General features: G+C 37.9%; 2 protein-coding genes across 2 annotated transcripts in view; both read right to left on the bottom strand.

Annotated features, from left to right (window-relative positions):
• Positions 1 to 3,129: 3,129 nt before the first annotated feature.
• On the bottom strand, positions 3,130 to 23,057 carry LOC140162713 (low-density lipoprotein receptor-related protein 12-like). The gene is made up of 12 exons (XM_072185995.1): positions 22,918 to 23,057; positions 21,752 to 21,925; positions 20,281 to 20,379; positions 17,500 to 17,607; positions 16,257 to 16,428; positions 15,895 to 16,091; positions 15,052 to 15,150; positions 10,574 to 10,681; positions 8,103 to 8,222; positions 6,138 to 6,253; positions 5,224 to 5,356; positions 3,130 to 4,407 (listed from the first exon to the last, which is right to left on the bottom strand). The coding sequence occupies exons 2-12, from the start codon at positions 21,888 to 21,890 to the stop codon at positions 4,385 to 4,387; spliced, it is 1,314 nt and encodes a 437-aa protein (XP_072042096.1). The 5' UTR covers positions 21,891 to 21,925; positions 22,918 to 23,057; the 3' UTR covers positions 3,130 to 4,384.
• The window catches only part of LOC140162709 (low-density lipoprotein receptor-related protein 12-like), a 31,306-nt gene continuing 30,713 nt past the window's right edge, over positions 22,941 to 23,533 (bottom strand). The window contains exon 12 of the mRNA XM_072185983.1: positions 22,941 to 23,114. Coding sequence (XP_072042084.1) covers positions 23,059 to 23,114 — 56 coding nt within the window. The 3' untranslated portion in view covers positions 22,941 to 23,058. The remainder of the gene's footprint in view (positions 23,115 to 23,533) is intronic.

Here is a 23,533-nt window from a genome sequence, read left to right as displayed (position 1 = left end):
AAACTAGAAACATTGTCAATTACAAAGTAAAGTGGTCGCACCAACCTGTGGAATGACCCGATGAACAAATTTACTGAATCTTTTTTTTTTTATCAGACCATAGACCATATAGGGTCTATGATCAGACTTGACTAAAAATATGAGAACTTATGCAATTGGCCCCAAGCTGTTTGCTAACCTCTGAACTCAATCTATCACCAACTTCTTGCTGCGTCTCAAATTTGGTGTCTGAATGTTAATTTCACGTTCCAGTGGTGCAAGTTAGTATATAATCAAAGAAGTTCTGGCTAATACTTTGGTAAAACAAACAAACTAAAGGTTGATGTCCTGTAAATGTGCACTCTCAGAAATGCATATAGTAAGAGTGTCATAATTATGGACCAGCCGTATAATACATCGCGTGACAGTAGTCACGCACAAATATGCTCTGAAAGCCAATATTTCAACTTGTTCAACCTACGAGTAGGAACATAAAGCAACCATGACATCTATATGAAATTTTCAGCCAAGCTGAACTGTAGTTAATAACATGACACTTATTTTTGATGCCCGCGCTTTCTTGCTTGAGGATTCCATTTTTGCATGTTATTTGTTGCTTAGACAAATAGATTTTGTTAAGTGTCATTAATTTGAGGGTAAAATGGACCAGGACGATTTACTTATTGTTTCTTGGTTATTTATGCATTTTTGTATTAATATGTTTCTTACTTTCTTACTTTGTTGTTTCCTACTTTCTTTTCATTTACAACATAAGTCATGTCTCTTCTTGGAATAAAAGGTAGCTCTGAAATAGCTGTTTCGTATGTCTTTGGTTCCTCTGCGCTGCTCTGCCCTCTCTATTTGGTTGCCTCCTTGACGAATAAATGTTTCAACCCTGGTCCTCATTGCATCAATTGCGTTGCGTACCATCATTGTGCGCCGGATACTTGCGAATGCAGTAGTATAAATACGTTTGCTAATATCTTGGAGGCCAGCTGGTGGTCCTCGCTCATAGACGTCGCTTTGGATATTGCCACAAAGGAAGAGTCAAGTGTTATGAGGTCTGGTGATCTTGGACAGAGTGAAAAACGGGTACTTTTATGATGCAGTCATGTCTACAGTAGAATTCACCACGACCTTTGCAGGACTTAAACCCCATTAAAAGCTATTAAACCAAGATAACACTCATTGAAAACAGCTCAACTGATTAAATCATATCTTCTCTGGTTAAATCCACACAACATATGTTTTTGCTTTACATGTACAATGGAGCAATGAGCTGGTATTATAGTTTCAGTTGGGTGAACGATTATAAAGCGAACGCTAGAGAACAATTCTGTGTGGGCTTTTGTTTACGAAATGAGACAATACTCTGCTTATTGTTAACCAGCGTTCTTGAAAATGAGAAGCATGGTGATTTGCAGACTTGCAGACACGGTTTGGAAATAATTTCTTCATATGTTTTGGTGTTATCTGTCGTTTACATATCCTTCCTAAAACACCAAAGTACGAATATTTCCAAACACCTAAATTAGCTAAAAATTTAGAACATGTTACAAAACTATATTTTCTAGAATTTCAGAAGAGTACTTTTAATATTGGCCGGTTATTTTTCACACAGCGACGTTAACTAGGCAATTGTACTATTACCTATAACATACACTAAAACACCAAAGTACGAATATTTCCAAACATCTAAATTAGCTAAATATTTAGGACATGTTACAAAACTATATTTTCTAGAATTTTAGAAATGTACTTTTAATATTGGCCGGTTATTTTTCACACAGCGATGTTAACTAGGCAATTACCCATACTTCTAACATATGCTATTTGTAGAGGTTACGCGTCAATGGTAAGAGCACTGTGTATTGTGTATAAGAAAACGGACAGTAACTGCAGTATGTTCTTTAAAAGAGTAGGCCCTACATCTTCAAAAGTTGTGGGCCAATTGGTATAAATTATTTTGGTTTATTAAAGCTAACGATTAAAGGTTTCTTTACATACGTATATACCATAATATATTTCATCAACTTTTCAGAAATAGGAGAAAAAGACGGCGCAATGAGGGTTCAGTTTTGTTTTGTTTTGTTCGGGGGGGGGTGACACCCTGTATAAAGCATATTGATTCTTCCAATAATTGGGTTTTTTTGCATTTCAGCTGCCTCAGATATTAAGCATTAAATCACAAACTCTCAATCAGGACTGACAAAGAAAAACATGTTTGGCAAAGGGTTCTAAAAACAGATTTTCTTGTGTGTCACGATTTTTATCCTGGTTGATCCTGATGCTGTATTAGGCAGTGGTTGGTAATGCCTAAAAGAATACCCCATGATCGAAAAGGAATGCAAGGGAACATCATGAAAAAATATTGGTACGATCAAGAAAACGGGCTGTGATATGTTTCAAATTAGTGGAGACGTTCAACACTTGGGGTTTAGATGTACTATCTAATCCGGCACATTATGATACCCCATTGAATCCAGTGTGACTTCAAGAAGCAAAGATACAAGCATTTGATTAGACGAAGGTCCAGTTTTAAAAGTGACAAACTGGCCCATACAAAACTCCCCGGACTAGACATCTGGTTTGAGAGTGGAGAGTGGTAAATGTAAGACGAATAGCGATATGCACATAGTTTATGCGTAAAGCCGTACGACCAATAGTGATAGGCATATATGTGACTGATTTAATGATACGTATACATGAGCTGACATTCACGGGGCGTGTTACACGCACTCGATTGGTGAACTCTGAATAAAACCGGAGATCTCCGGTTTTAATATAAAAGCTCAACTGTTGCTGTAATTAAAGCAATTCAGGCTTAGTCTTTCACGTGGTATTTTAGTACACCACTGGGCATTGCAATCATGCAAAAATAGAAATTCGAGGAAAATTGAGGGCGTCGCTGTGGAGCAAATCACACATTATGGTTTTAGAGGATTTATGCAAATTAGGTACTTTTACACTACTTTGACTTTCCGGGACCTTTGATATGCTTTTAAGGATGCATGTCAATGTATGGATGCATTTAAAATAGATTATGTTGCAAATGGTGGGTCATCTCATACTTTGACTAATCTATGCCTATGCCCTAAGTCCAGCAGTTTGAGAAAACAATATATTGCAATGAAACAAACAAAGACTGTATACCATGTATTTAACTAGTTTATTTACTATATCACTAGTATAACACTTTGCAATAAAAAACGACAGATCAACAATTATAATCTTGGTCGAATTCATCATAAGACAGCATGTGTTACGTGCATATACATTTAATTATTGAAGTAACCCATCGGTGTATTTGCCGTAGAAGTAGTGATATATCAGGATTAATAACCATAGCGATAGGAGAAAACGATTTTTGAATGTATTGCCCTGCACTAAAAGTAAGCTGTACTTATCACCTGTTATGTCTGTGTAAGTGTGCAATCATAGATTGAATACAATACCGCTTTTTCAAACACACCAATCGTACAGGTGCGATTGAAACGTACATGGACTCTGCGTAATGTGATATTTCAAAAGATTCACGATCAGATTTCTATGCCTGATCTTTGATAATCAATGGTGCCAAACAGATGATATAGCGTACGTCTAGTGCAGGGCAATATATTCACAAATTGTTTTCACCTATCGCTACGATAATTAATCCTGACATCACTACTTCTACAGCGAATACTGCCAGCGTACGTACGCAGGGTAAAGTTTAGTCTCCCATCCCCCTGAATTCTGTTTTCTTGGACTAATCACTATCACAATGTTTGATAGTGCAATACGTGGTAAGTCTTGGGGTCAATAACATGTCGACATGGTCAGGGGATAGTAGAAATTAGGAGAAACATTGACTGATTTCAGATCAGCGGAGTATGATTTTGTAAACGAAATATCAGAACATTGTTTTTATGGATCATTTGTAAAAAAATAAACCATCCAAAAATATTTAGATTCCTCGCCTGGTCGACTGTTAAATAGTTACTGGTCGCTAAAGGCGGCGAGAAAAACCCGCTGTTTTACGGGCAGACGGACTTTTCAAGTGATGTTGGTCAGTCGGGATTTAAAAAGATAAAATGACCCTAAAATATCATCGAAAGCTTAAAAAAATCTGCCCAAAATTGAATTTTTCAAAACATTTTCAACAAGCTACAAACATTAAAAAAAAACAATTTTGACATTTTTCCAGTCAAGATCAATAAATCTTGGTTAAAAACGGCTGATTTTACATCGGGTCCATCAATCAGGATTTCTTTTCGTCGCCTAAACCGTAATACAAAAGTACAAGTTCAATCATAAAACCCTCGTGAAATATAATGGTGAACATGGTGAACACAACACTGAACACTACTTTTCAACATGCCGATGAGGGCTCCTACTCCTAAGATGACATCATCTTCAATGGTCCTTAATTTAGCGTAGCTCCTGGATCTGTACACAAAAGAACATCAGAGATTGTTTAATTAGTACTTTGTGTTTATTATTAAACATTCTTCTTTATTGACCTACGATGTCAATATTTGATACGATTTTTAAATAGTGTATACCCCAAAATGTTACATTATAAAGATAAAGTATTTAAAATATCAGGACACTCTTTATTGGCGGCTTATAGCATAACAGCTTTTTTACATCTCATTTAAGCATATACATACATCCAAGATATGAGGATTTACATCAATTTTGTCGAAATTGGCCTAAAAATTCCAAACATCGAGTATGCACGTACGTGTAGCGAAGCGGAGATGCTCACAATGTCTTGCAGAAATAAACTGTTTCAAAATAATGAAATGATCAACGAAATCCAGTGAGTTTAACAAGAATTTGAGAAACGAGCAAGTTCAGTCCAAAATGTACGGTTCGTTGAGCTTATAATTTACATTTTTGAGGTAAATCAAAATTGAACAGCAATAATGTAGTTATGGGATTTTTGACATAAATTATGCTTGCAATTTGGTGGAGAAATCGATCTGAAGCAAATCCATGAAGAAATCACTGGTAAAATTGCGAGTAATAGCGAATAATCTGCAAACCTTTTCCTATCAGATGCACGGTAACTTTAATGTTTCCGATAATTATTTTTAGGCCAAATTTGATGCCCCGTCAGATTTTAGTAAAACATTTTAACAAAAGTAAGCATGACATCTTAAGTTGTACATCAAGGGAGTTGTCAGCTTCGTACCTACCAATTATACGAACTGACGTCAATAACATAATGTGTTGCTGTAATCAAACGACGCTACTTACCAATTGTTCTTGAAGCCACAACTTCTAGATTAAATCCTGCAAGGTTGACAGTTTCGTCTGTGATAAACGTCATCCAAGCATGTGGTGACGTCACCAAGATTGTCATATCACGTTGGATTGTACCCGTAAGTATCTGTAGGCAAAATGAAAGAACTATCACATTGATCAATTATGTACATGCTTGTATAAATAAAGGTGATATGCTGAAATAGGAATCCGTGACGGCAGGTGTCAAAATTCCTAGTATAGGCAGATTTCTTTGTCATTCTTTCGGCTCCGCGAACAACTGCCGAATGTGAATCAATTAATTCAGAAGGTGGAAGAGCAACTTATAAGCTATCTATTAAAGCCTTAATATACGATCTTTTTAAATTTTTAGATTTTTAATTTTTCCTTCCAAAATGATAATATGCAATCATTATGAAAGTTCCCAATACATTTGGACGCGAAAACATTGGAAATTTGCAAAGAAACAACATCATAAACTTCACCTCTATCACTCGAAATATCTTTTTGGATTAGGACGTCGAGTGCGGCCTCAGAGTTAGTCTCCTACGCAGCCAGTTTGGTTATGCTCCCTCCACACATAACCAAGCTGATTTCGTATGAGATTAAGATTTGCGATCGTTCCGACATATTATCATAATCTGAAAAATTATGATAATATGACGGACCAACAGAAAATCATCCCGTTTTACTACAAATAGGGCGAATTTGACAGTTTGCTCATAGATGTAAGTTGGAACATGTGTAAGTTTTATAAATACGCCAAAACAATCGCTTTTGAAAAAATAAAGGTATATTCTGAAAAAAGATCGTACATTAAGGCTTTAACGGTATGTAGTATAAAGTAAAGCGATTATGTCGTTTAACGTTCGAAGGAGGTACGAAACTTACCTTGGTCAATATCTTACCTCAATAACAGTTGACGACTTCCCAGGATCTAGCCCATATCCTATGCGAAGTGTATCACGCAGGGGTTCCAACTCGAATTCTCTTACTTTAATCTTCAGGAATGAATTAGGCGGACCTATAACAATAGATGTCAATGCGAAAATGAAACAATCATGCCGGTACGGATTCTTACATCTCAAAATTGGCATGTGTTATTGTAACAGCTGGTGTGATTTATCTATAGGCCAATCAAATTACATCAGGACTTAACCCACCACAAGTTGCAACAGAAACCATTTAATCACCATTCATTTCAGAAAAGTATATTAAAGATATCAGGAGGTGAAGTTTCAAAGTTGGTCAAATCTTATTTAAAACCATACCAATATCTTGCACTCATCATAAGAATTCAGATAAAGTATAGTTTGACTAATATCCGACATACAGTTCTTGAGTTATAGGCAAAAAAGGTCAAAGGTCAAATGTTGGGGTCCACGGTCGTTTACAATGGAAATATGCTCCAATTTTAATTCAACTGGTCCCAAATAAATCAAAATGAGAAAAGTTTCATTGTCTTGGATGCTTTGTTACATATAACATCACAAAATAGGTCTAGGTCAACATAGCTCAATTGAATTCGATTTCCTTTCCCATGTTACTAAGGTAATGAACCACCTGAGATACGGCAAACTATATTTTTAAAATGTTTCTGCAAGTGGAGAAATATGAAACCATATTTGAAAAAAATATTTCCATTCCTTTGAATTATAAAATGTTGATGTTCAGTTGTCTACATTAAACAAAGGTGTACTAAAATAATGGAAGTGACATATGTGATGTGCCCTGAGTAATTTGATTTAATTTAATTATTTAACTTTGTTTACAAGCTGAAAGTATTTCATGAGATGGGAAACCCCCTTGTACGTGCAAGACAATGGTGTGGAAAGTCATTTTGGTATTCCCCAAATTATTGTAAACAAAGTCAGATCTATGTTTGGAACTTGGAAATCCCCAGTTCAGTATATTGCACCATAGTCAGAAAACCCCCCCAGGAAGTGATGTAATGTGAAAGGTGAATGTGTATAATTAATATTGGGAAATCCCAAGATTGCAGCAATGTGGTGAAAATGTGATTGAAGTAATGGTTTATTAATAGATGATGGGTTTTTTGGCATGAGTACTGATATAAAAAGCTGGAGGCTTTTGTTGGGACTTTACAGAATGCCGTGGGAGATTGAGAAACTCCACATGTGTGTGATGGTAAAAAAAAAAAAAAAAAGAAGTACATATTAACCAGTTTATATAGCCAATAATTGAGCTAATTTTAATACAGCAACGAAGAAGACAGCGAGCACACAAAAGTGCTCTTCCTCATCAAAGGATTAAAAGTTCTTCTGTCAAATTGCTGGAGTTTGCTGGGTTTGTGAAGGCCACGCATCTGTCAAAAACAGCGGAGCTGTGTTAAAGAAACCTGTTCCCTGGGAAAAGAGTGATTGGTGAAAGAAACACCATTTTTGGAGAAAGCAGCGCAAGGAGATATATTTGTGGAGACAGCAGCGCAAGGAGATATATTTGTGGAGATAGCAGCGCAAAGGAGATTGGAGGAAGCATCATCATTTTCGTATGAGGCTTTTATACGCAAGGATTTATAAATGCAAGTGTACTATGGACTTCGCTGATTTTCGCAGGACAAGTGAATAAGGATATATTACATCAGTCGTCCAGAACATTGCAAGAACTCTAAAATCACCAACAAGAAGACCGCTGGTTAAGTACCGATAGAGTAAAACTGATTGTGTGATTTTAGTGTATATTGTTGTTATATGTACCAAGCATACTTTGTTTTCAATTAAAGACTTAGATTATGTTAGCTTAAAAAACAGTGTATTTGTGTTGTGCATTCGTGTGAGTTCGGGTAAAAGGTGATTTTGGCCTTGAGTCAAGTACGACTCGTAACACATATTAGAATGGTGTGAGTGACTTACCCATCAATAACCATAGACAATGTGTATTGCTGCTATATGTACCTGGATGATTAGCCGATTGTAGTACGGTGGGTGTGTCAAACGCCAAAGTGATGTTTGCGTTAATGGGGCAATCTTCATCTATGAAATGAAATGAAATGAATGAATGAACAGTACAACAGTATAGCAACTTACTTGCATATTCTCCTGACTTGGGGCGATGAGGGAGAAGCAGTTTATCTGCCATGAGCATGATCTGGCATTGACAAACATGGAATTCTGATAACTAAATAATCCGTTCGTTAATTATAACAATTTTACAATCACATATCATTCCATTCCATAAGTCAAAGAAAACTTATATTGAATCATGGCAATAGAAGACTCGTGTCCAGTGTTTGGTACTTTTTGTAAATTCTTATATATTCACGAACGCATAGGTCAATTTGCGTCGACCTATAAAGAAAGCTGTTTTACTGTGCAAATACAGTAAACAAAATAAAAATAAACAAAAACAGAACCCTCATTGCGCGTATTTCTGAAAAGTTAATCAAATATATTTTGGTATGTAAAGAAATCTTTAATCGTTAGCTTTAATAAACCAAAATAAGTATTTCAATCGGCTCACATTTTTGGAATGTATGCCCTTTTAAAGAAATGTACCCTTTTTTACTCTGTCCACATATGAGATTTGGCTACATCAAGGGTTATATCATAGCATTAGGCTTTGGAACGCATTCACTATGAGCGAGGATCACCAGCTAGCCTCCAACATCTTCGCAACCGTATTACTGCTGTATTCGCAAGTATCCGGCGCACAAGGATACGCAACGCAATTGATGCAATGATGACCAGGGCTGAAAACTGTATTCGTCAAGGAGGCAACCAGGTAGAGGGCAGAGCAGAACAGTAAATTCACTTCAGAAGAACCAAAGACAAACCCCCGGAACAGACCAACTGCCCTTTTCAGGGTTACCTTTTATCCCCCAAAAAGAAACGACTTATATTGTATATAAAAAAATTAACAAACAATAAAGTAAGAAAGTAAGATATTTAATCAAACAAAAGGGCATAAATAAACCAAGAAAAAATAAGTACGGTAATTGCAAGTATAATAAAAAAAACGTCCCATCCCACATCCATTTTGCCGACAAGTTAATGATACTTAACAAAAATCCATAGCCCATAAGCCCACCGGCAAATCCCATTCCCTAAATAAAGTTTTTTATTTCATGAAGTTATCATTGAGGAATGTTTTTTATTCCCTGTTCTTGGAACTGGTGGAGGGAGAAAAAACATACACAATGGGCCACCAGTTCCCAACGATCATGAATTAAAACATAATATTATAGTCAAAATTTGTAAGAACAGGTACAAAGGACAATCACAAAAGAGACAAAGACGATGGACAAAGAGAACGTTCACTCTTACAAACAAAACACAAGCACCAGTCTTGTGTCAAACAAGTGCACACATTACTTGGTTACACCCATCTTGATCCTGCCATAATCAGTTTGAAAATAATTGAAGAAAAGGACAACAATTTAAGATGCTTCAAGATCAATGGTCCATTTTTTGAAATGGAGCCGCAGTTTACCTTTACTTTCAGCAATTTTATACTCAATTTTCTGCTTCAATTTGACCATATTCAGAAAAGCATTGAAACTAAGGTTAGTCTGTTTAAATCTGCACTTATGAATGTAAAATTTAAGGCACAGAAAAAGGAAATTAATACACAGGTCATGTTCTGAGGTATCCCTGATACCAAACATTTTATCAAATTTGGAAAATGTAAAAGAATCCCCAGTGACACTGTTGATATAAAAACAAAGTTCATCCCACATGGGAGACACAATCATTGAGGAATGTTTGATATTCGTGCATTGTACGTGTACTCCCCCTCCGTGGACAGAGTGTAAAACAGGTACATTTCTTTAAAAGAGCATATCATAGTTTTGAGCCAATTGAAATATTTCTTTCGGTTTATTGAAGCTAACGAATAAAGCTTTTTTTACATACCAAAATATTTTTAATCAATTTGTCAGAAATAGGAAAATAAGAGGGCGCAATGAGGGTTCTGTTTTTTAGGACACCCTGTACATAAAATATTCGGTCATGTTTGATTTGGGCATCCAAATACCTATACTTTCCTGCAGGTAAATAAGAACGGATATGAGAAACCTAAACCAAAATACCATACACACCCTTGGACAAAAAAACACCCCTCACAAACAAAAGGAATACACTATCACACCATTCCCCTTGTATAGTTAAAGCAGGCGATAAAAAAGATGTTCAACATGAACATCACTAAAAAAACCAAATGGTGTTCTAATAAATATTATATTAGGTTCTGTATCAATTAACAATCTAGTAGATGTTTTATGGTCGACGAGACAAACCTTACATATCCACCTCCTATAAAAGAAAACATTTAGTATTGGTGTTGAAACTAGGAAAACGATTCATTAAGCATTTGTTCAAATACTTACGACAATTAGCCTCATCTTCTCCTCCCATACAGTCAAAGTTCTCATCACATCTGTATTCATCACTTATACATCGACCATTGCCGCACATGAACTGGTCAGATCTGCATTCTTAAAGATTGCAAAACAACCAGAAACAACAATCATTCTATTGTTATCGCAGAATGTTTTTTCTTTCTTTTTTAAATTTACAATACGGTTACTTTAAAATAATAATGAAATTGTTTCCCATTGTTAAAACTCTTAGGGATAAAGTATTACAAAATACCTATTTGCGTTATTACGGCAATGCGTTGGGAAAATACCCTGTTACTATAAAAACTGTTGACAAAAGCTAATTTTGACACCTCATTTGTTGTTCTGTAGTCTCGTTGAAAAAAGTTGGCAGAAGCGTTTACGTTCGCGACTCCTACCAGTTTTGCTAAGCAACTCAGCCAGTTTTGCTAAGCAACTCTGCTAATTCTGCCACCACCTTACACCACCACTGTATTGTGTACTGCTAATCAGCTGCAATGCCTCGAGACTGCAACAGACGTCAGTGTCATCAACACGGGCTTTTCTCAAGGCCGGCATTGACAGTATTGTCTGCCAACGTCGAGGGGCTCTCTAGGGTGAAAGAAGAGCTCATCACCAACATATGCAAGGAAACTGATTGTGACGTCCTATGTCTCCAAGAGACACACCGCGGGAAAGGCAACACCCGACCCAAGATCAGTGGAATGAAGCTTGCCGTAGAAAGACCACACGAGAAATACGGTAGTGCAGTGTTGTTCGTCAAGGAAAGCACAATCATTGAGTCTACTTCCAAGTCAGATGAGAACAACATAGAAATCCTGACCATAGAACTCAGTGGAATCATCATATCCACCGTTTATAAACCACCTGGCTCTCCGTTCGACTTCAAGGACCCAATGGGGAATATCCAGACTAAAACAAGGTTAATCATTGGAGACTTCAACAGCCATAGCACGGTATGGGGCTATGATAAAACCGATGAGGATGGCAAAGTGGTAGAGGAATGGATAGTTCAACAACAGCTAAGCCTTATCCACGACCCTAAACAGCCTAAGTCATTCAACAGTAGCCGATGGAAACGTGGATACAACCCCGACCTGGCCTTTGCTAGTAACAGAGTTGCTCAACTGTGTCACAAGATGGTGATGGATCCCATCCCCCGCACTCAGCACCGACCAATCGGTCTACAGATCAGAGCAGCCGTAAGCCCAGCCTCAGTACCATTCCGTAGAAGATTCAACTACCAAAAGGCAAACTGGGAAGGTTTCTCTAGTGACTTAGATGCAGCAGTCTCCAACATAGAAGCATCACCTGAGAACTACGATCTCTTTGTGAAAACCATCAAAGAAAACGCCAGGAAGAACATCCCTAGAGGCTGCCGTACCAGCTACATCTCTGGACTCACTTCGGAAACAGCCGACCTATATGAAGAGTATAAAGCCATGTTCGAATCGGACCCTTTTGATGAAGCCACTACTGCCACAGGGGAAAGGTTGATGTCAGCTATTGGAGAACAACAACGTCAGTCATGGCAAAACCTGATTGAATCAACAGACATGACCAATAACAGCAAGAAGGCATGGACTCTCATCCGGAAACTGAGCAACGATCCAAGAGAAGCTGAACAACACTACAACACCACCGCTAACCAGGTAGCCCACCAACTCCTCCTGAATGGGAAAACAACCACAAAACATCCGAAGGTTCAAGTGGATTGGAACAAATATAATGAAGACCAAGGTTTCACCAACCCCTTCTCAGTGGATGAGCTGGAAGAGGGAATCACCAGCCTGAAGAATGGAAAAGCATGCGGACTGGATGATGTCTCTGTTGAACAGATGAAACACTTTGGACCGCGTACAAAGGAATGGCTCCTCCAGTTCTTCAATGAATGCATGCGCAGCCACAAAATCCCGAAGATCTGGCGACGGACACGAGTGATAGCACTCCTGAAACCAGGAAAGGACCCATCAGAGGCAAAGAGCTTCAGACCAATATCTATGCTATGCCATAGCTACAAGCTGTTTGAGCGGCTCATCCTGAACCGCCTTGCGTCACATGTAGATGGTCTACTGATCCCTGAAGAAGCTGGCTTCCGCCCAGGGAAATCAACAACCAGCCAGCTGCTAAACCTCACCCAACACATTGAGGATAGATTTGAGAGAGGGCAGATCACAGGTGCTGTGTTCGTCGACCTTTCTGCAGCTTATGACACCGTCAACCATCGCCGGCTACTCGCCAAAGTGCTTGAAATGACTAAGGATGTTCACCTCACCAGGCTTCTACAAACCCTGCTCCAGAACAGAAGGTTCTTTGTTGAACTAGGAGGGAAGCGAAGCCGATGGCGCAGACAACGAAACGGACTCCCCAAGGAAGTGTCCTAGCTCCTCTGCTATACAACATCTATACTAACGACCAGCCAGTTGACAGCCAAACCAAGCGGTTTATATATGCAGATGACTTGTGCGTAACCAGCCAGAGTACCAGCTTTGAGGTGATCGAAGACACTCTGACAGATACACTGACTGGACTAGGAGAGTACTACGACGAGAATCAACTGCGCGCAAACCCAGGGAAGACCCAGGTCTGTGCCTTCCACCTTATCAACAAGGAAGCCAAGCGACAGTTGAACATCACCTGGTCTGGTACCAAGCTCCCTTTCTGCCCCCTAACCCAGTGTACCTGGGGTCACACTAGATCGATGCCTATCCTACAAGGCCCACGTGGAGAAGACCAAGGCCAAGGTCAGCACACGCAACAACATCTTGCGCAAACTTGCCAACACCAGATGGGGCGCTAGCCCAGATACCATCAGATCAACAGCACTGGCTTTGAGTTTCTCCACCGCGGAATACGCATGCCCTGCTTGGGAGAGATCATCACATGCTAGGAAGGTGGACTCTGCACTCAACGCAAGCTGCCGCTCCATCACAGGATGTCTAAGGCCTACCAACATGGACAAGGTCTACCTCTTGGCAGGTATCGCACCACCTGACATCCGGAGAGCCGTGGCAAGCAAAGAGGAACGCCGCAAACAGACCACGGACGTAAGGCACCCCCTCTTCAACCACACACCACCAACCAGACGGCTGAAGTCAAGGAAAAGCTTCATCACAAGCACCCTCCCTCTGCAAACAACATCATCAGAGGCTCGCACCCAGATGTGGAAAGAAAGGCTTTCATCTTAAGTAGTCACCACTGAGATGGGGATTCAACCCACAGAATCACTACCTCCAGGAGCAAACGAAGTCTGGGCAAACTGGAGATGCCTTAACCGCCTCCGAACCGGTGTTGGACGTTGCAAGGATACCATTCACAAATGGGGATACATCAGTGGCCCGACCATGTGTGATTGTGGACAAGAGCCACAGACGATGCAGCATCTGCTGGAATACCCGCTTTTGGAAGATCCTGTGACGACAGACGATCTGGCGCAATTTTCTCAACGGGCACAAAAGTGTGTTTCTCAGTGGATAAGTACAGTTTGATGTAAGGACACGAAAGAAGAAGAAGTTGAAAAAAGTTACCACCGTTTAAATGATAAAGGATCGGATTTCAAAAGTTGCATTTGCCCCTATACAAAGGATTCTGCATAGGTTTCTGGGTGGTTATCCAATGCGGTATTTGCTTTATTGTGCGCATTTTTTCAATCAAATTTAAACAACTAAACTCAACCCAGAAAGTATCGAAACGATTATTTAGATGGTCAGTTATATCGGGAACTGAAATTTATAGGAAAAACTTATTTAATGTATATAAAGCGCGGCTTTCTCCTGCGCATTTTGATACCTCCTTTGTTGCTCTACGATATCATTTGGTTGAATTATGGGCGCTTGAGTGGCTTCAAGTCGGATTTTGAAAGTTGCACTTAGCTCCTATTCAAGCCAAATGCGTCCCCCCCACACACACACACACAAAATCAAGACAAATGACACCGACGATGTGTTCTGTTTTCGATCATGCGCACTGTTGTCTTTTCATTGAACAACTGTTGGTCAACATTCGCGCGGTTCGGTTCTGGAAAGCACAATTCCGATCTTATCGATCCGCGAGAGTGATAATAATGCTGAAAACAGCTCCACCAAGGATCCCGTGTGATCAAATAGATCAAAAATGCATCTAATACAATATTGTAAACTGCTCTTTAGTGTGCATTCCCGTGTAACATAATTATATTGACATTTAAACACATAATGTTCCTGTGTTACGGCTTATTTGTGACAACTAAATGCGAAATTACGTGCGAGTGCTTTGGTGATATCTACTTCCGGGTCTGGCTTGTCGACCGATTTCCCACGCGCTATGACGACTGTCGCATTTAAACCGAATGGGGGCGCATAGATTACGAAATGCGAGAATTGCCGAGTACAGTTTACATTCAATAGGGTTAGGATTAAGGTTAGGGTTAGGTTTAGGGTGTTGTAAACTGCATTAAGTAGTCCTTTATATCGCCATCTGAAACTTACCACAAGGTAGTTCATCGGCCTCACTGATGCAATTTGCAATCTCATCACATACATTTTGTTGTGTAAGAACACCACTTTGGTCAAAGCAGACGAATACATCTGTAAATGATAAATTTGTCACGATTAATACAAACATTTTTAGTAAAGTAACAGGGGAAGATTATAGGGTGTTTAAAACAGTAATAATGAGGACGGTATCCCGTGCAATCTTAGAAAAGAAAGTTCCAGAGGTAACTTTTTTGTCCTCTCATGGAACGATCATGGAAGGTTCTTAAATTTTCACGAATTGAATTTGAAGGTACTAAGGGGAACCTCGGCCTTTAAAGTTCTCATAATCCCTGTAGATAACTAAAAACGTTCTTATGACTTTTAGAGGACCAAAAAAGTGCTTCATAATGTCCTAAGCTCCTTCACGATTCTCCTTAGCAACTTCAAAGGTTTATCAGAGAGGACAGAATGGTTCCTTTTGTATTTTTTCTTTCTAAGAGTGCGTGCATAATCGTATATAACTGGTACATCAGTTTTAAGTGGACTTGGTGGCCATATCATGTGAAAACGATCAGTTCATCCACAATAAATGTTTTTATATTGAACGTTGTGCCTGTATGTCTACAAATCAACCAAAGATCAATATATACTCTTTTAAAATTTTGCACAGAGAAGAAGACCATCTAAGCCCATCTTTACCATATGGCCCGCACTTATGTTACAATGAAGGAAAAACTGTAGCCTATAAAGGATTGTGGTTTTTTTTTTTACTATTAGCTATGTTCTTATATTTTTTGTCTTCCTCTGCAGCATCATTGTTATACTGAGCGGTGATTATTTATCATCATAGCGTACCAGTTGCAGGTTTAGCGAATACATCAAGCCGGAAACCTTTTGCAGTACCATGGAAATTCGAAAAGAAAGTCATCCATAACTCTGACTCGTCAGAAGCAAATTGGACCCCAGTGCGAATCGTGTCTGTGAGTTCAATCATAAGTCGTGATAAATCTCCTGAAAAATTGCCACTTCCGATGACAAGACGATCACCATACCTATCAAAATTCAACAAACAAGAATAAGAAAACATTTACAAAAAGTTTGTTTTTAGATATATATTTAACTCTTTAATCGTTATTTGTTCTTCTTAATTTATATTATAATAAAAATTATGACTCCCAGCAGTAAAGAAAATGTAAAGTTTTAAGAATACCACGTACCTATTTAAGTCAAAGTCCATAATTCTAACAATAACCACTGAGTCTTCTGGTCCTTCGAATCTCCACCGACAGTACATGTTATTATCATAGTTCTCTGGATAATTTGCTGATGCCACCTCATGTACATCGTCGTAAGCTAGGATGATTTTTTCTTCTGAAGGGCATTGGCCATCTGCGGACACAATTATAATGATGTATAATTTAGATTTATGAAGATAGTAGATTAATGTATAGTACAACTTTTAACACGTTTTCACATTTTACATTATTATCTAAGACCATTTGAATTTCACACTCCCTGTGTGGAAAATTAAGGTCATGTCTTCCTCAGGGGGTGTATGGATGTCACTTGGAATAGTCCATTATGTGATGTTTATCCGTATTTGACAGACCCTTTGATACTGAAAAGAAATCATATTTATATACCTCATTTTCGCTCTTATACCTACTCTTCCAGAAGTCAGTTATGGCATATTGTCGGGATAGTTACAAATACAATAGCCAATAGTTGAAAAGTTGAAAGTGGTTAAAATATAATATACAAACATTGTAGTGGTCTGCCCCCTGGCTGCGTTACCCCAGCAAACACAAAACGTTTTTAAAACGATTTATACAGGTTATATTTTGGGTTTTGGGTTTTGGTAAAAACATTTTAATAACATTAAAATGTCGGGTTATATAAAGGTCATTAAAATGTTTTAAAACGTTTAAAATATTTGGAAAATGTTTTAAAAGTGTCATTATAAAATATTTTTGCAAACATTTTTTGACAAATATTTTGTCAACACTTAAATATCATTATGTTAGATTGTATTACTCTTACGACCCATTATTCAAAATCGCGCACTGTGATTTGTTCAAACACGTCACGTGCAGTAAAAACGTTTTTACTGCCTCGGACACATTATTTGGATGTAAAGGATAATGCATTACTCTTTATTTCTGAAATATTTGCAGCAAGTTATCATAAAATGTTTTTGAATGTTATGAAAACGTTTGATACCCTTTATATACCCTTTATATAACCCGACATTTAAACGTTTTCTGGCAACCTTTTCTGACCTTTTGCGAATGATGTCAAAACCATTTTGTATTTGTAGGTAGATTACTAGAAATCGCGAGTAACTTCGCCACGTCTTATACATGGAGAGATTATTATGGACGGTTAACCGGTTTGTAGTTGGAGTTAGTCATAGATGAAAATACAGACGAATATGCATTACTCTCATGTTAAGATACTTACGGCAATTGATTTCATCTTCGCCTTGTTCACAATCCACTTTATTGTCACACACTCTGGACTGGTCTAGACATCTCGAATCATAACATGTAAACTGGGATTCATCACAATCTGAAGGGAATTAAAAAGATACGTTGTAGCCGCCATAAACAAATTTAAAACAAATGTAATAAATCTGGAAATGTATATAATAGTACACGATGACAACCTTATAACCCATATCAAAATATAATAGGTATCGGGATAGTCTCTGATACTTATACCGAATAGTACCCGCTACCTAGTGGGATATTAGTATCGGTATAGTATCCGGATATGTTTCACATGCACATTTTTTGTCCATATAGGGACATATAGTATCGGGATAGTATCCGATAATGGTACTGGGAGACACTGATAAATAGTATCGGAATGGTGCATGCCCGATACTAGTATCGGGATAGTACCTAATACTAGTATCGGGATAGTGTCTGATAATATTTGTTTCGTATGTAAATTGTTTTGCCCAAATATGGACATAGAGATATGTCCAGAGATTTACATGGTAAATGGTACATGGGCAAGGTCACTGGAAAATTTCAAATGATTATAGTTGTATAAGCAATTGATTATTGTACATATATGTAGCATTGAAATTTGCTCAATTGCATGCTCAAAACATATAATATACACATTCACATTTATTGCATGCATTGAGCACCATTTTGTCTTGGGTGCACAATTCAACATACTCCATGGTTTGATATAGCCTACATTATACGATGTTCTTAAGCTTATACTAAATTCAGATAAAATCGTCGGTCGCAACACAATAGTGGCGTACGTGCAGGACAAACGCAAAATACATTTCCGAGAAAAACGCGTTTGAAATTCAAGTTAAAGGATTAAACTATTAAACTGTAACTTAAAGGGGCATTTCGTGATCCACAGCCTCATCCCCCCCACTTTTCCCAAAAAAAGTTGAGATTTTTACACCACTAGATAACTCTGGCTACATAATGTTTATGTACCAAATATTTCTTGCAGATTTATTCGTTTAGCAAAAATATCGTTAAATTTGAATTTCGTTCTGGTGCACCAGAACGAAATTACAACACATTGTCTATGGAGCAGTGTAATACACATAATCATGCATAACTCGCAAACGCAAAATCGGAATCAACTGAAATTTTGGAAATAAGCTTTTTCCGTGGATATCTACTGAAAAATGTCATAAAAAGAGGATGCTGGGATCACGAAATCCTCCTTTAAATAGTTATAAAGGAATAACTTTTACAGGATATATCTAGCTCTAAACTTATACGCCACTATGTGAAACGGAAGATTTTGGGGTTTCGGCGGATTTTTGAAGCGTAAGTCGCACGTACGTGGGGGTTTCAGCGGGTTTTTGTAGCGTAAGTCGCACGTACGCCACTATGTGAAACGGAAGATTTGGGGTTTTCGGCTCGTTTCTGAAGCGTACGCCACGTTATTGACGGATATGTGCCTAAATGTCATCAAATCCGATTTTCGCCGTTTCACATAATGGCGTATGTTGATCGTACGTCAGTTTGTGAAACGGAAGATATTGGATTCTCACGGGATTGTTGACATAAGTCAATTAATTAATTAACGTTATTTATTAATTACGTATAGTTGAGCTTTCTTATTTGGTATACTTGAAGAATTTGATATATAAAACCGTTGGGCAAAATTTCATAAAATTGACCAAAATCACCGTACGCCACTATGTGTTGCGACCGGCGAAATGATGTTCAAAAACTGTCACCCAATACAATCATACCTGTATTGTGAAGTCCAGAAATAGAACATAGCACTGGTTTCTGTGCTGTACTCTACCTGTATGATGATTTTCCAACTGTAGGATAGTAGCTCGGTGCTCGCTCCGCTCGCTATTCGAGAGGCGTCGCGGTTTGTGGAACGGGGCTATACCTCGTTACGCTCGGTGCTTGCTCCGCTCGCTATTCGAGAGGCGTCGCGGTTTGTGGAAGGGGGCTAGTTCTAATAGAACACAATGAACAATTCCTTGTACAGCAGTATATATTATCCTTTGAATCAGAGGAACTCATTCCTTGACTGTATAGCCATGATAGCAATTAGGCTCCAAGGAGATATGGCAGTTATTCTAATTAGTCATGTGACATGGATTGGCGCCAGCTGAAAGCGGGTACTAAATTCCGAAACTATAGTATCAGAATACTAATATCGGAATAGTACCTGCTAGCGGTTCACTATACCGATACTAGTATCCAAAAAGTATCCGCTAGCAGATACTTTCGGACAGCTCCAGAATACCTACCAGATGCTATCCCGTATAGTAGCCGGAACTATACCGATACCTTTTCTTTTTGCTATGGGAAACCACTATACAACATCCAGGGACGCAACTCAATATAGGCGTAGTCTCCTAGTCTATCTACCACATAACAATTAATAGGTAGATAGTTACTTTCCTGGAAATTTCAAGCTAGCGCAATTATTTTCGCGGGAACATTTTCCAACCACACTTGGGCTCTAGCTCGGGAACTCTCTTGATTTTGCTAGTAATCAACTTAACTGCGCTAACCTGATTTTGCTCGTAGTCGTCCATGTACATGTAAGACATAAAAAATTATCGTCATTTTCAAGAAAAAAAAGACGAACAATCTGTAGTTCGTATATGTTTAGTATAAGAGAACTAAAGCTTCAATTATTGATAACACTTTGGTTATTTTCTTTATAAAATACCTCTTTATGAAACATACTATCATTTTACAACAAATAATTAACGACATGGTACCTTACCGCATAGATATTCATCAACTGCTGTAGCACAGTTGATAGTAGAATCACATATATCATCAGCTGTGACAACACCGCTGTTATCAAAACACAAGAATACATCTGAAAGAGCAAAAGTATATAGAACAAAATGGTACGTACACAATTACTGATACATGTAATAATCGTTCGTCGTTGTGTTTTGTGAAAACAGAACTAAGATGAAACCCAGAGACATGCAATAAATCGTATAAATTAAGCGCTCAATTTTAAATGTTTTTAAGTTCTCGCGGAATCAATAAACATCCCTATAAAACTTAGAACACTAGTCCCGCGCTGGCTATTGTAATGGTTATGATAATTCACTAAGCAAAGTGCATTTTAATCGCTCAAGGCCGTGGAGTTATTACATTTAGGCTGGATAGCTAAATGCAGCAACTCCACGGTCAAGTACGTGCGATTACCTCAACGAATACACTTTTGCGAAGTAATTATCCGGCATATAAACTTCTAATGTCCATTTGTATTCACCGTTATGTATTCTTCTCACGTTCAAGTGCATTATATTTCACGAACTATTCTTCATAGCCATATCATCTGAAACATGCACACCAAACAAAAGATGATCTAAAAATAAGCTCACTGGTGATTTTTTCTTTTTTTAAACGAAGTAATATCCAATCACTTTAGTTTTATCTATTTTTTTTCTTTTTTTTTTTTATATTTTTTTTATTGGAATGAAAACATCTCAGAATTGTGTTGAGTTCAACATGGATCGACTCAACTTCCAGCCCGAGTAGGCATTACAATTAAATAGAGGGTGGTCAGTAGCGTTCTGGGTTTTAATAGTAAGCATGGATTCATTCTTCACGATGTGCCAAGACTTGTCTGGAAGGGGTTTGCATAGTATAAACCGCGCGGGCTAAATATTAATTGTGGTGTGTTGGGAGATGGTGTAAAATAATTGTTTGATAGAAAATGTCACTGCTTTCCACGAGTTTACATTATGATGCATATAATGCCTAAAACGGCAGATTTAAGGATGCTGAATTTGAGCTTTGTGGTGGACACAATTTCTGATTTTATGCAACATTGTTCTGTTGTTATCAAATTTATTGGGGTTTGAGGTAAAATTTCCCAAACTTTGTCTGCAATTGGCATTCGTCACAGCTGAAATGCACTTGCAAAGGGAGGAGCTTAAAATATGGCTCTTTAAAGTGGTACGTAATCAGAAAGTTTGAATGTCCCTCACTGGGGTCAAACTTACGGTATACAGACCCTCAAACATGAGTTTACTTCTTTTTGACTCAGCATGTACGGTACAAAAACAACTGTGCGGATTACTGGTTGTCCAATAAACTAAATCTGTTTGTTTGCGTATAAAACTTACGTACCACTTTTAAGAGCCATTTTTCGAAACTCCTCCCACATTCAAAATTGGTACATTACAAGTGCATTTCAGTACTGATCAACACTTTTAGAGTTTATTGGATACCTGAAGCCGGTCTAGCAAAGACAGTTGCCGCGAAGCCTCTTGAATTCCTTCTTGAATTGCTGAAAAAAGTCATCCATAATTCAGGGCTTATGGATGATTCTTGCCGTCCTACGTATTGCACTCCGGTAAGTTCTCTCATGATAGACGAAGAGTTCCCTGGATACAGCCCGTCACCTATAAGGAAATTAAGAAATGTGTTTAAGGGGGTACTACACCCCTGTGGTGAATTTGTGACTATTTTTGCATTTTTCTCAAAAATTAATAACACACTGGTAACAAAAGTTATGTATATTATTGGGGCAAGGAATCCAATTACTACACTGAAATTTCAGTGACTCAAGACAAGTGGTTCAGTAAATATGATAGGAAATGAGGTACATCGTAGCGGTACCTCATTTTCTATCATAAGTATCGAACCGCTTGTTTTGGGTCACTGAAATTCCAGTGTAGTAATTGGATTACATGCCCCTATAATATACATAACTTTTTTTTACCAGTGTGTTATTAGTTTCTGAGAAAACTGCAAAAATAGTCACAAATTTATTGAGAGGTGTAGTACCCCCTTAATATATCTTGTTCAAATATCGTTTGATTCCATCTACAAACATAATATATGTCCCTCAATGAGTGGTTAACAAAGTTCTTTGTATCTGATCCAGAATGTTGTGTACGTTTCAACAACATCTGTTGTCTTTATCAACACTTGGTGTGTAGTGACTGCTACTGACAACCGACGCTAGAAGTAGTTCCAGCGTTGTGACGAAAGGCAAATTAATGGAAACCCCATACAAAATTCACTATTTGCGGCTAATACATTATAAATGTTTATATTGTCCCTAATGATAAGGGAAATATTATAGTCCTATTCATATATTTTAAAAGGAAAAGTATACGTGAAGAAAATGTGTACAATCTCATCCAAATACCTAATAATGAATTGGAAATTTAGATTTTCTATAATTTTTACCAAAAATCAAAAATCAGTATTTTATATTTGATGCAGTTAATTTTATTTGTAAATGAATGATGGTGTCACTGTTTAGATTTCGTAGGAAATCCAAACTTAACTCCGACTCATTTTAAGATTTTGGATATGATTGTAATAAGTATGTTCTTGAAATGGGCTGATTTTTTTATCGTACTGTTTCCTTTCATACATTACATACCAATGGTCACTTTGTCTCCTTGAAGATCCAATTGAAAGTCGTTAAATTTGACAATAATTACTGAATCAGGTGGACCTCTAAAGAGCCAACGACAGTGGACATTATTGCCATAGTTATCTGGGTAACCATCTGAGGTCAGAGCTACAGTATACCCATACTCAAGGATCGCGGGTCACCGGAAGTGGGGCAGCTTCTATCTGTGATTTAAATGAGGCATTGGAAAAGATACTTATCGTAAACTTGATTTCCCTCATGCTCCTCCTCCCCCTCATCCTTATCATCATCATCATCATCATCAACATCATCATCAAATCATCATCATTATCATTATCATCATCATCATCATCATCATCATCAACATCATCATCACATCATCATCATCATCATCACTATCATACTTATGGCAATTGATTTCGTCCTCTCCCTGGTTGCAATCCATCTCACCATTACCATCACCCTCTCGACGTTATTCTTCTCCTCATCCTCTTCCTCCATCTCCTCTTCCCCATACTCATCCTCATACTCATCCATCCTCATTCTCATCCTCATCATCATAGTTACGGTAATTGATTTCGTCCTCTCCCTGATTGCAATCCGTCTCACCATTACCATCACC

Source organism: Amphiura filiformis, chromosome 10, assembly GCF_039555335.1.
Source record: "Amphiura filiformis chromosome 10, Afil_fr2py, whole genome shotgun sequence".
In the NCBI taxonomy this organism is placed as follows: domain Eukaryota; kingdom Metazoa; phylum Echinodermata; class Ophiuroidea; order Amphilepidida; family Amphiuridae; genus Amphiura; species Amphiura filiformis.
The sequence above is the reverse complement of the archived record's forward strand: the minus strand, read 5'-3'. Positions and strand labels throughout refer to the sequence as shown.

Coding starts and splice junctions, on each gene's coding strand:
- LOC140162713 (XM_072185995.1), bottom strand. CDS start 21,890: ATGAGAGAACTTACCGGAGTGCAATACGTAGGACGGCAAGAATCATCC. Junction 17,608..20,280: donor AGTTGATGAATATCTATGCG/GTAAGGTACCAT, acceptor AATTCCCTTCAG/ATTGTGATGAATCCCAGTTT. Junction 10,682..15,051: donor GGCCGATGAACTACCTTGTG/GTAAGTTTCAGA, acceptor GCAATCTTTAAG/AATGCAGATCTGACCAGTTC.